Raw genomic sequence first — 14034 nt, 5'->3', positions numbered from 1 at the left:
AATTATGATGTAGATTTTCTTTTAAATTGTGTTTGCTAGTTAACATTGAAGATAAATAAAGCCTTGGCAATATAAATAATATATAAATAACTGGCAATATCTGAACATAATTTTCTCTCTGATTTTTTCAGGTGGCAGTCAGTAGCTGTTGACAGTTACTATACAAACATGCTGTCTACTCTTGTAAACCTGGGGAGAAGTGTGCTTCCCTGGAAACATAAGCTTTCCACCACATTCATAGAATCACAGATTGTTTGAGTTGGAAGGGACTCCTAAAAGTCATCTTGCCCTGCATCCCTGGATGAACAGGGACATCTGCACTTGATCAGGTGCTCACAGCCATGTCCACCTGTCTTTGTGTGCCTCCATAGACGGGGCACCCACCATCTCTCTGGGCATCCTGTGCCTTATCACCCTTACTGTAAAAAGCTTACTTATATATTCTTAGTTTGAAACCATTTCTCCTTGTCCTATCACAGCAGACCTTGCTAAAGAGTCTGTCTCCTTTTTTACAGCTCCCTTGTAGATACTGAGCCTTCTCTTCTTCAGGCTGCAGAGCCCCAGCTCTCTCAGCCTGTCCTCATAGGAGAGTTGTTCCATCCCTCTGGATGCACCCCAACAGGTCTGTATCTCTCCTGTACTGAGGAATGCACATCTGGACACAGTACTTCAGATGAGCCTCACCAGCACAGAGTGGATGGGCAAGATCACCTCCCTCACCCTGCTGGCCACACTTCTTTTGATGTAACCCAGGGTACAGTTGGCTTTCTGGGCTGCGAGAGCACACTGCTGGCTCATGTCCAGTTTGCCATCCAGCCTGGGTCCTTTTCAGCAGAGTTGTGCTCCATCCTTATCTCCCCCTGCTTGTACTGATAGTGGGGGTTGCCATGACCCAGGTGCAACACCTTGCAGTTGGATATGCTGAACCTCATGAGATTCTCTGGGGCACACTGCTCAAGCCATTCACTTCTAATTATGCTGATTTACTAGCTTAAATCCAGCAAGCTTAGAGCTCCAGCTACAGCTCAGTCTACCCTTAAAGATTTCAAATGAACCCTCTGATCCCAGGCTTATAGAAGCTATGAGCTTTTGCAAGTGAAAAGCACTCTACTGCCCAGCAGTCAGCAGTCCTAATTTTGGCATTAACCATACATAACAAGCTTGCCTTCTCTTGCTCTCACTCCTTCGTTAAAAAGAAGGAAGTAAACAAGACACTGAGGAGGAGGAGGGAACCACTGGCTGAGTTCCGAGAACACAATCTATTCCAGAGGAAGTAAGGTTCAGAGCAGAGAAACAGATCTTTTGAAAGGAGGAAGTCAGACAGAAAGAAGAAGTATATGACACACAACGGAGGAGGCAAAAATTCTAGGAATTGAGTTCCACACGTCCTATGCACTTAATGCATGATGTAAGGATGTCACTGATAACCTTCCATCAAACAAACGGCATTTTTCTGTAGGACACATAAATGCTTTTGAAATCCTCATGCTCTATTCTGCTGATATTTTTTACAGACAGAAATGGAGCAAGCATGCAAAATCTGGAACTTAACAATTGTTAAGAATGCTTTTAGGGTTTGCTGAAAACATGTTTTCCCTTACTTAGAATCATAGACTCACAAGGTTGGAAACGACCTACAAGATCATCCAGTCCAACCGCCTCCTCATCACCATTGCCTCCACCAGCACTAAACCACATCACGCAGCACGTCATCCAGACGCCTCTTGAACACTGCCAGGGACGGCGACTCCACCACCTCCCTGGGCAGCCATTCCAGTGCCTGACCACTCTGAGAGAAAAAGTTCTTCCTTATGTCTAACCTAAACCTCCTCTGATACAACTTGCGGCCATTACCCCGTGTCCTGCTCGTTGCCTGGGAGAAGAGGCCAAATCCCTCTTCACCACAGCCTCCCTTCAGGAGGTTGTACAGTGCTATGAGGTCTCCCCTGAGCCTCCTCTTCTCCAGACTGAACAATCCCAGCTCCCTCAGCCGCTCCTCATCAGCCCTGTGCTCCAGACCCCTCACCAGTTTTGTTGCCCTTCTCTGGACACGCTCCAGGACCTCAACATCTTTCCTGTAGTGAGGAGCCCAAAACTGAACACAGTACTCGAGGTGCGGCCTCACCAGTGCTGAGTAGAGGGGGATGATCACCTCCCTGCTCCTGCTGGCCACACTATTTCTAATGCAGGCCAGGATGCCGTTGCCCTCTTGGCCACCTGGGCACACTGTTGGCTCATGTTCAGCCAAGCATCAACCAACACCCCCAGGTCCTTCTCTTCTTCACACTCATCCAGCCACTCATCCACAAGCCTGTAGCGCTGCATGGGGTTGTTGTGCCCAAAGTGCAGGACCCAGCACTTGGCCTCGTTGAACCTCATCCCATTCACCTCAGCCCAGAGGTCCAGCCTGTCTAAATCCCTCTGAAGGGCTGCCCTACCCTCAGGCAGATCAACACCACCTCCCTTCTTCACACATCAGCTTTTTTCTTTTTTAACATGCACATCCTCAGCTGTGCAGACTCCCTGAGGCCATCCTAGCAGGCACATTCCTATTCCTGTTGTATGAACTCACAGCTTTGTTCTGCAGAATGAAAGTGGCAGATGGCTGTCCCTTCACTTCCAGCTGATGGCTCCTTGGCTTTTGTGCAAAGGGCACTGTTTGCAGGGTGTAAAGCACAAGGAGGAGCCAGCTGCTCTGCTCAAAATCAAATCCTTGTCACAACTGCACATAGGTACTTTGAGAAGGGAAGACATTGGGTAGAGAAAACCGGACTTGGAGAACTGGTTCATAGGTGACACACAAGTAGTGCACTGCTCGTAACTGCTCACCTGAGCCTCTGGTGGATCCACTTTCTTCTGAGTCTCTGCAACTTCCGCACTGGAGGGAAGAACGACCCGGGGAATCTGTCCATTTGCCTGAACGGCTCCTGTGACAAAATGGAGGAGGGAGGGGAAAGGTTACACTGTTGTGGTACTACCCGCATCAGTGGATAACAAACTAAGAAAAAGGTTATTAAAAGCCTTTACAACTTCCACAAAAGAACCACTTATTACAGGTGTTAAGTAATTCAGTAAAATCCATGAGGATGTCTTTTCTACTTCAGGCTTGTTTTGCAACTTTTCATACTCAACTCATTTCCTTAGGAAAATAAACATGACAGATATTAGCTTTACCTGTCCACATGTCTCCATGATTGTAGCTGATAAACCTATAGGAAAAACAAGTAGAGGAACTATGGAGACATGTGGCAGAAATTACCATGGTGCATAACTACAAATGGAGATCCTTTCCTTTTGACTACTGTGAATGGTGATTTCAGAGGAGGATAGCCTGGGCTGACACAGGAGTAGAGCAGGGGAGCTGGCTTTGGAAGAGAAGCTACATAGAAATCAAACAGGCATAGCTAAAGCCACTCTCCAGCCTTCAGCTGTTTAAATATCTATTTCAGAAGAGCACTTTGAAATCTGTGGTGTGTGCTGTACTATTAACTACATTTTTGTTTTTTATCACGTTTTTCCCTTTAGATTAGAGACTAAAAGTGCCATCGTTTCCTATCAGTAATAGTTATGACTGCTGAGGAGTTGAAGTACTACAGATGGGCTGATCTATTTTCTTTCCTAAATGAGCTAACAGGTCTGAGCCTTTCATCCCATCTGGAATCATGGAAGGTTTGTGAACCTCACTGAATTCTCAGATTAGCAAAATTCTGGAAGCTTGCTAAACTAAAGCTCTGCAAAACTTCTGCATACTATTAATGTGTTTGTAAAAGATATAAACAAATGGCTTGTATATAAACATCTGACCCTTGTCAGATGGTGTAACTGAATGTGAAAAAACATAAAAATTGTGGTTTTAATTAAGGAAGAAATTCCCCAGCCTCTGTATAGTCTGATGAGGATTAAATAAACTCTCCAGTTTAGTCTGAGCTATATGGAAGCCGAACATATCAAAGTAGTAGATAGTGTTTGGTGTCTAAATATGCACATTTGCTAATCTTAATGACTGCTTTAAACTCCATCATAATTTACAGTTCTGAGGTCCAGTAAAGTTCCACTCTTGTGATTTCTGGACACAAATGAACCCTTAACTGTCTGCAGTATAAGTACAAGCAGTTTTAATATTAACATGTAGTTTTCTGATTAGCAAAGAGGTTCTATGATTATGACAGGAAATACAATAAATTATTTTCATTGCCATGCTTGCAAACCACACAATCAACAAAAAAGTAAGACAAACTCTGCATTGTATTCAATTTACTAGGGTTATATTGGCTTCAGGGGACAACAGGTCTGAAGTCCTTGTGTTTCATGCCTGTGCCTACATGCCATCCAGCATATTTAATCCTAAGTACCATTTAGATCATGCCGACTGCAGTCTCGGTTTGCTGAAGGACTGGCAGGGAAGTTAAATAGCGAGGTGAAATCAATCTTGTGGCTGTAAGTGCTCAGCAGAAGGAGATGCTCATCCCTGGATTCAGAGGGCAGGCTCATCAAGCAGAGCGAATTATCATCACTCTGCAGTTCTTGTGTTGCCTGTAGCAGAGCAGGAGGTTGGGTTCCACGCTGCTCAAAGACACTTTTGCCTTCAGTGATACTGAAATTTAACTCAGTGAAATGAGGCAAATAGAGCTCCACATTAGACACTGCAAGGTGTAGTGCCTTACCTGGCAAACACAGTATACTAGAAAACTCCATTTCCTAAACAGGAGCCAACAACTGCTCACAGTCAGACAGTTAAGGTTATAACATGATAGTTGGGAATCATGTTTCATAAAAAAGCAGTAATGACAACTGTAAGACAGCAAGAATCACACTTACTTGCCTCCATTAGAATGTTAATGATCCTTCAAAGACATTTTCATAGAGACAACATACATGGCTAAGATCTTTCCAGGCTGCTTAACTACCTAATGGGATCCATTAGTTGAGATTAGCAGTATATTTTATGACCACACGTCATTTTCCTGGATTCTAGTCAAGATCTCAATTTATACAAATACGCATGAACAATATTAGACCTTGATCCTGTCCCTGTCCAGCATGACCACAGCACCAGCATGAAGCTCCTCTGGCTGGCCACCTCTCTTCTGCCATCAACACCAGAACACAATGTGCTCCAAGATTCTGTCCCACCCATTCTCACTGCAGCACCCATGCATGGCTAACAGTCTGTCACTAACTCTTTCTACCACAAGTGGCCATTTATTAGCCTGATTTGACTCCAAAGCAAACGTACTTCTTCCATGTACTGAGAAAAGGCAAACTAAGGCCTTTGAGAGGTGTTCATAGGGTTTTGATCTGTAGTAGCACACATTAGACACCAGATAACTAGTGGCATAAGTAGTGCCCAACACTGATTTTGACTTTGACTGTCTTTATGGATGCAGGTACTCCACCAGCACATCCTTCCAAAAAAGCAATCATTAAAACATCAATGCAAGTTACAGCTAGTACCATGCACTGTTTCATCTGGGCAATAATACAATGGGTAACAGTAAACTGATGAAGCTACTAGAAAAGTAAAGGTAGAGAATAACACAGTGCTTTCCTCCTTTGTCTCCTCTTCTTCACACCCAGTCTGTTATCAGGCAAATGAGCAAAAGGCTAAGAAAAAGAAGGGTTCACCCTGACAGTCCCTTTCTGAAATGACAGTTCTCAGAACAGCCCTCTCACACCTTTTACTCGCTGAAGGAAAAGCTGCAAAAAGAAAAATACCTAATTAAATTGTACAGATTTAAATTGACCTTCACTGGGCTGTCTGTATTCTTCCAATTGTAATTTCAAAATGAGGGCTCTGGAGCTAGCTGGTTATAGGTCAGAGCTACACTGAGCTGTCTAGAACTAGGTATTATCTTGCTGAATCCATGGACAATTTTCTGAACAAAGATTATGTCCAACGCTGATAATTAAGAGAGCAGTAAATGCAATTTTCACTGCTCTGAAAGCATGGTACCTGCTGATAAGGATCCTGTGGAGGCAGCTGGTTCCACCGTCCCTTGATTTGTCCACCGAGAAGACAAGCCAGCTTTCTTCACTGCACATTTGTAATTATCATATAATGTCTTGCCATACTGCAAAACAATCAAAACAATACAAACAAGCATGGCATTAGGCTTGAAATAAGTCAACCATTCATTTTGCTTTTTGACAACTTTTCTAACTCCACTACCTCCTTGCTTAGTTTTGCTAAAAAGCACCTTTCAGCAAGTGGAGCCCCTATTTCTGTACAGGACCATGCAGAAAGCATCTCCCTAACATCACAATAAAACAGGAATCTCCATCACTATGATCAAATGCAGTCATACTGATATCATTCTCTCTTTTTTTTTGCATTTCACTATCTGTAAACATCTTGAAATTTGGCTTTAAATCCAACCACGCTCAATAGATTATCTCTTTCCAGCGCTTTTCAAGTGTTACATTTCCAGACTGGGGACTTGGAGTGCTGAATCATGGATCAAAGTCTGTGCTGTGTAACACAAAATAATTTTACGTCCATCCCACTTTGTTAAATGTCACCCAGCAGCAGAACTGGCAGAAAACAATACACAACCCAAAACAGCAGGTCTGTATATTCAGATATGGCCACTACACTGGGCTTCGTATAAATCCATCTTCCTTAATGTTTTGTGTGAAACAAAACTGGCTGTGGGTTAGGATCTTTAAGAAGCGAGGGGGGCCATCAATTTGGGTAGAAGTGTCTGAAATACGTCACAGCTGGACTGAACAGAATTCACACAACTTGATCCATGGCATTATATACCAGATGACTGGAGTGAGTTTTATGAGTAGGAACTTTATAGCTGCGGAATTCACACACTGATAGCTGGAATACAGGAACATTCAGCAAAGCCATGCTGGTAATGCCCTTCTGCTCTTTCTTCCTATGGTACAATCAGCATGAACACACACGTCCACTCTTGTCACAGTATCTCCAATTGAGATGATAACAGGACACAGGATTTCACAGAAAATATATTTAAGTAAATATACTTTTAATCTCACCTTGGCAATTCTTATTCCTGTTACCCACTGATGCAGGGTGGCTCGATCATCACAGCATAAGTATTTGATATATTGTGACTCCTTTTGAATCTGGGGATGCTGTAAGATATCAGTTCACAAAATGATACAAATGCAAACATCAAGTCACAGTGTAAACTACACAGTGACCTCACTGAAAAAACGCTGCCTGTAGGCATCCTGTTAACATGAAGATTACTTGAAAGAAAAAGAAGCAGCAAAAAGAACAAGTAAGAAAACATGAAAAAGATGGTGATCATGAACTATACACGAATTACCATTGGCAACACTTGACCGAAAGAACTTTAATGTACTGTAGCATGAACATAAGGGCTACAGAAATCTAATAGTGAAGAAATCTATGTAGTGAAGAAGTGCCATGGTTCAAGGTCTAGTGCTCAATGTACAAACACCAGAACAAAGTATGTTTTCCATTGCTGTTTGTCATACATAAAGCATCCAGACAGAAACTGAACATAATTAGATCCCACAGGGCATGTTAAATTTGGATAAGCATAACCTCTCAGCAGAAACAGATCTTTCCTTCTAATTCACTGCCCTACTTTAGGCCTAGACAGAGCTTTCTACACATTTTTATTCTGCTTTACTCTCTGTTTGCTGATAGTTTTGTCAAAATGCCACATGCTCGAGGCAGAAGATTATTAATACAACACTATCAGAAGTAACCATTTCCATTTGTTTGTATCAGAAAACTGAACAGTTTTCAGAACAGAACATAGATTCTCTTCCCCTTACTGCTCAGTGTAGCAGTGATACGTTATGATGAATTGTTGCAACTCAAAGACCCCCAAAATGCCATGCTGTTTGCCTGCCTGAGACTGAACATCTTCTCTAGAACTTGGAAGGAATTTGCTTCATCTGCTATAGCAGGGATGGCTGCAGGTCTTCAATAGCATGAATGGGATGTTCTACTGCCATCTCTTGATTGCCATCTCTTGATATACAAGGAAAATAAAGAGATAAGAGGCTTCCTTATCCCTCCTTTCTGCATTCATTTCTATTTAAATTGCCATAAATTGTAAGTGCACAGTTAGTGAAATCTTGCAAATACACAAAACTGCAGCAAAGTATGCTCTGAGGATTCACTGCAGTCAAAACACTCAATATGTCCCTTCCAACCAGTGGCCACGACTTGCCACATACACATCATCAAACCCCAGATAGGAGCAGAGCTTCTAGCCCCATGGGACCTGCACAGCACAGGCAGAGCAGCCACCAGCTCAGGCTGGCAAGGTGCTGGTGTGGCACAGAGGGAGCAGACACATGTCCACAAGCAGATGTCTGCTGGTGGCAGGGCTGGCCCCAGGGCCAATGCCAAACCCTGGCCATGGCTGGGTGGTACCAGGGTTCAAAAGCAGAGCTGAACGCAGAGGTTTTGCTCCTCAGCCACATGCCCCTGCTCCTGCCTCAGCAATGCAGACACCAGGCTTCCCTTCCTTGTGCTGAACCAGCCCTGACATGACTCAAAAAAGGAACTGAAGCCATGTTACCATGTAACCCAACAGTATGCAGTATGGCCTCACATGCAGCGTGAGGACATGGGAGGCTGTGGTACGTGCCCACAGAGCTGGACAGCATTGCTGCCAAAGCCCTGTGTCATCACTGCATGGAGCAAGAGTGAATACATCAGGGTGGTAAGTGAAGAAGGTAAAACAAAGAGATATTACTCTCAAGGGGATTGGCAGTAACAGATGTGTCCCAAGGAACAATCACAAAAAGATAACTGTATGCAGGCACTTCTCTATGCAGCACCAGACATCCCATGGAGGCAGGTTACATTACCACCAACAGAGAAACGGGGGATTCCAACAAAACACTGCAATCCTGGGTAAATTCAACTCCTCCAGCACCTTTTAAACAGTACTCAGCAATTTTGCTCCAGTGTGCAAGGTCCTACTGCGTCCAGTAGATGGCACCGAAAGCTTTCAAATTTGAGAAGACAAGGATTTCTTTTCCCTTTTCCTGACAGCTAAATCCAATGGGTCTATGTGACTCCTGACATTTTCAAACACCACACGTATCTTCAACAGGCTTTTACTAAAAGAAAACAATAAATAAAATAGACACCTACACTTCAACATGCAAAAATATTTGGAAGAAAGTGCACACTATATAAACACGGCAGAGCAGGATATGGCATAGGGCAAGCCAGGTCAAGGTGCTGCATAGACCTGCCAAAGGATGTGCAGCTGGGGAGCTCTGAAGGGCTGCAAGTATACCTCTCCTCTGGGCAGCCTGCCTAAACCCCATTCACAACAACACCCACAGTGTTAGATTAAAGGTCTGCGAGCCCAGTATCCTGGTTTGACACCAGCCACAAACGGATGCTGAGGAAAGAGGAAGAGCAAGACAAGAACATATCCATAATCCTTCTCCAGACTATCCTTAGCTGCAAGTATTTTCACAACAAGGGGTTTTCTGAGCAGAATGTGGCTTCCTTGTATTTAGATTATTTAAGGGATTTCCCCTCCAGCTACTACTTCAGCTTCTTCTCAAGCTCAGGTGGAATTCTGGCATCCGCAACACCTTTCAGCAATAATTTTCCCAGATCTGCTGTGCACCTGAAGAAGAACCTTCTACTTTTGTTCTGAATCTTAATGCAAACCAGCTTCATTTATTGTTCATGTTTGGAAGAGACACCAAATAGCTGAGCCCTAGCCACACTTCTCTGTGCCACTTCTGAGCAAGAGATGTACACCATACTGCTGGCAAGTCATCTGTTTTCCGGTCTGCAGACTGCTAACCTACATGGTGCTCATTCTTCAGGTCAGGCATTCCCTTCCTTTGCTCACTCTTCTCCATGTGTATTGCATTCTCATTGAATTTAGAGACCCAGAACTGCACAGATGAGGGAAAACTATGGGATGGCAATGTGCTCTGTTTAGCATCTACGCCTCTCCTAATTATTCCTAACATTTGTTTTACATACCTAAATGCAACCGAACACTGAAATGATGCTTTTGAATGGCACAAGTCAGCACAAAGCCAGTAATTTCATAAGTGAAGCTCTGTTTGCTTTGGTCTTTGTCTCCATACACATCACTGTGCATACCTAGTCTATATTATTTAGACTGTGTTATTTAAGCTGCATTATTTAACCTCCGTCCCATACAGTCCTTCCGGAATTCTTTGGTCTGCCCTTTCCTTGACACTCAGAGTAATGTAACACCATCAGCAAACTTCCTCACCTCACAACTTCCTGAGTCTATGAACATTTTGGAACTATGGGATTATCGCTGCTTTGAGAAGCTGAGAAAGAACTGTCAGTGGACAAAGCTAACAAGTCTGGCTCTAGACAACATGAGAGCTATTTACTTCCAACCTATCCCTTTACTAGCTATCACCTCCACCGTGCAATCCATCTTAACTACTGACATCTACTATGGGACTTATTCCAAATTACCCCAATCAGCAACTGTGATTAAATGCAGTCCCAAGTACATGCTGGTATTTAGGGTCCAATGCTTCACATCCATCCATCTCTCACAAGGAGGGATAAACACTTCAAAGCCTTGCAGACAGTCTGCATCTTAGCTTTCCTTTCAAGGAAAGGCTGGATGTTGTGTTCAGAGACATGGTTTAGTGGGAGCTATTGGGAATAGGAGAACGGTTGGACTGGATGATCTTTTAGGTCTTTTCCAACCTTGGTGATTCTATGATTCTATGATTTGTAAGATTAGCTAAGGGCTGTAAGGGCTCTCACTTTCTCAGAAGAACAGGTACATCAACACCAGCTCTTTTTGCACATGTAACTTTACAGATGACATATGAAATGCAAATCTGTAGCAGCTTCATAGCCTGCTGAAGCTGACGGGAAATATCCCCATTCTTTTTCCTCAGCTTTGGATCAGGTCTAAGGAGAACTGTTGCATGCTGCAGTGCAGAGGCTGCTGTGAGCAAGGCCTGACCAGGGGATCATACACAGCAGCGCCAAGCTTCATACTGAAAGGTGCCACCTGTAAAAGCTGATTAGAAAGTGGCCCATCTGGAGGCATTTGTCTTCATTTTTTAGCCATACTAAAGGCAACTTTGGACTGGAAAATACAGTGTTTCAGCCAACCACAACCACCACAGTATCCTGCTAGCTTGGGCAGAATTGGGTAGTGAAATTCCTCTGGCAGCACAAAATGCCTCTGCTGCTGACACCGACCTTAACAAGCTCAAATCTCAGCTGTAGCATCTGCAGGTCACCACAGTATCTATCAGATAGTACAGAAAAAGTACAAATGAGTACATTGCTGACTCATGGCAATCAACTCAATGAACAAGAACACCTCTAAATGAAAATTTGGTGTGAAGATCCAAATAAGCCAGTTTCCTCCTCCTTTCACAGCTCCTGCATTTCTGGACAGTTGTTTAGTACAGCACACAGAAGTAAGGAGCTCTGGTCACAACACGCGCCTATTGTTGCAAAACTAGTTTCACAGACCCTGTAATAACCTCCATGTGAGCATAACAGAGGCCACAGCACTATCAATCATGGCTGAGCCATGTGAGAAATACTGTATTTTCAGACAAAGTAATGCTAACCTCAGTACACCACAGCTTACATATTTCACACGTAGAGAAAGATCAATAATCTTGTTACACAGTGCATACTGTGTCCTGAAAAGGTCACTAAAATCATCTGACAGCAAAGTGAAAACATCTCTGGAAAGGTTTATCACCTTTGCCTCTGAGAGATGCAGCACCACAGCAAATTAGAAAAGACAAATGTTTAAAAAGTAATCATCCCAGAAGTCACAGTATGAATGAAATGTACACGTAGAAAGAGACTCCAAAATTTCAGCTATGGGAAAAAAAAATTGTCTAACAAATAATGTGGTGAAATACAGAGTCACCAAGGTATTTTTTTCTCTGTTGATGTCAAAGCTCTTAATAATGATGAATGAACAGCATCTTCAGTACTCCATAGCTAGAGAAACAGACACAGGCAGAGGTCTGGCCTAGTTTTTACAAGTGTTGGATGCTTGTCCAGACACATAATAAGGACTGAGCACCTCAAATGTCAGACTGCAAAAAGATGTGCCAGGTTCCTCCCAGGAAAGCAACTGAATGGGTTTGGAACAGAATCTAGTGCTCTCCCCTCACCCACTGTCTCCAAGTGTCCACTGCCCAGGGACAAAGAAAGAAGCACTTGAATACAAAAAGCTTACTTCCTGGAGACATTTTAAAAAATATTTGTGCACAGATTGCAATTTCAGATATTGCATTTTCAGACATAAATTCTTTGCTTTAGGAAAAAAAAGAACATATTGAGAACCTGAAGAAATGGGAACTGAAAAATGTGGTTTCTATGGATATATCCCAAAGCAAATGACTAAAAGTGGTCAGGTCATGTGTGGATGAAATCAGAGATTGTCCTGATAAAATTCTCTTTTTTGTTTCACCTTCCAACACTAAAGATGAAAAGTAAACTGAAGTTATTCAGGCATCTCATTGGATTTTTTGACCCAAAATATATGGATCATTGCTTAGTCTTTGAGGCAGACACAGCAGCCAGAAGCATAAAAACAGCGACTAGTTTTGGATCAAAAGCCTTGGCATCAGGCCAGCTCTCCAAACACTCCATGTTTTTTAATATCTTCTTTTCTGACAATGAACTTGTGCTACCTTAACTTCTCAGCAAGGCCGAGTTGTTCCTAATTCAAATGACTGCAAGCAGAATTAATACTCAGCACCTTTCAAAAACCACTCCAGAGCACTTCAAATTTGCTGTTAAATTTGTCTGCTGTTAAATTTGCCCTAATTCTGATGCTATGCACTCCTTGCACTAAGATGAGCAGATTTAAATTAGCTTTTGAAGACCTATGTGAACTGTATCAATAAAACTTCTCTGCTGTAAGGAAACTATTCTTCTGACCTCCATTTCTCTAATGACTAAGGCAATATTTTTAGTTCATTAAAAATACGTCTAATAGCCCTGTAACAAAAATATTGCTTTATACAGCAAATCATATTTTCAAAATATATTATAAACCTTTCTTCACTGTCCTTTCCCCATTCTCATTCTTGCTGCTATTTTTGCATTTACCTTACAGAACTGTTCACGTGTACCAGGACTGGAAATCTGCACATCTGAAAGTGTTCTGTAATAAATATTTCTGCTTTTCTTTTTAGTTTATCTAACAATTAATTTTACTCTGAAATATCTGAAACGTTCTCACTCACGTAACAGTTTCGTAATCTTTCGCATAAAGAAAAATTTCTGTATCCTTGTCTTCCATGCTAGCCATTTGTTCTACACTACTGCCTCTGAGTAGTGTACTCTGAGAATGCTCACCTTCTTAACTGTCATTGTGCTGAATGCATCATGCACGTGACTCGGTCTGCTCTGCAGCTTACAGGGTGTGAGAGAGGAGGGAATCAGCAGTGGAGTGACTAAATTCTAAATTAGCTGCTGGAATGACACTGCTGCTGCAAACAGAAGCTATTCCTCTTGAAAATTCACTTCCCAAATCCTGTCAAATATTCCATTTTTTAAAAAGGTTAGTAGCTTCCAAATGACACCAGGAAAACTTAGCTGCTTAGACTGCACAGGAAAAATGTACCCAGCTGTGGAAATAGAAAATGATTTGCCTTTGTCTCAGTTTATCCCCAGGAAACCAATTTTTTTTCATCCTAGATTAATTCAGCATTATGCACCATTACCTCCAGATTACTCAAGCACAACCAGCACCAATAAACTATAATTAAATTCACTCTTTGTCACAGGCACATCAGACTGACTAAACCAGCAAATTTACATATAGATTACCTTGCTATTTGTCTTTGAAAGATTTTTCAATATGGTATGACAAAACCAGCTCCTGGACTGGTATACACACACATGCTGCACAAAATGGAGATTATGCTAGAATTTCTGCTCAGTGCAATGGATGCTGTTAGGAGGAAGATGAACAGACTCCTTCCTTCATGGTGAATCTCTTGGTGTTGAGGGCTTTCAACTTCAAAATACAAAAGCAATCCCAAAAGGTCTTATCTATTTCC

The 14034-nt window shown here is 42.5% G+C and overlaps 1 protein-coding gene across 1 annotated transcript in view; it reads right to left on the bottom strand.

Moving 5' to 3' along the window:
• Nucleotides 1–14034, bottom strand: part of APBB1IP (amyloid beta precursor protein binding family B member 1 interacting protein) — a gene marked incomplete at its 3' end in the record, with an annotated part of 48169 nt that overhangs the window by 1472 nt on the left and 32663 nt on the right. The window contains exons 11-13 of the mRNA XM_079538683.1: nucleotides 7006–7104; nucleotides 5954–6071; nucleotides 2830–2927 (exon numbers count right to left, since the gene is read on the bottom strand). Coding sequence (XP_079394809.1) covers nucleotides 2830–2927; nucleotides 5954–6071; nucleotides 7006–7104 — 315 coding nt within the window. The remainder of the gene's footprint in view (nucleotides 1–2829; nucleotides 2928–5953; nucleotides 6072–7005; nucleotides 7105–14034) is intronic.

The sequence above is a fragment of the Tetrao urogallus genome, assembly GCF_951394365.1.
Source record: "Tetrao urogallus genome assembly, chromosome: 7".
NCBI classification, from domain to species: domain Eukaryota; kingdom Metazoa; phylum Chordata; class Aves; order Galliformes; family Phasianidae; genus Tetrao; species Tetrao urogallus.
This window is presented reverse-complemented; position numbering and strand designations above follow the sequence as displayed.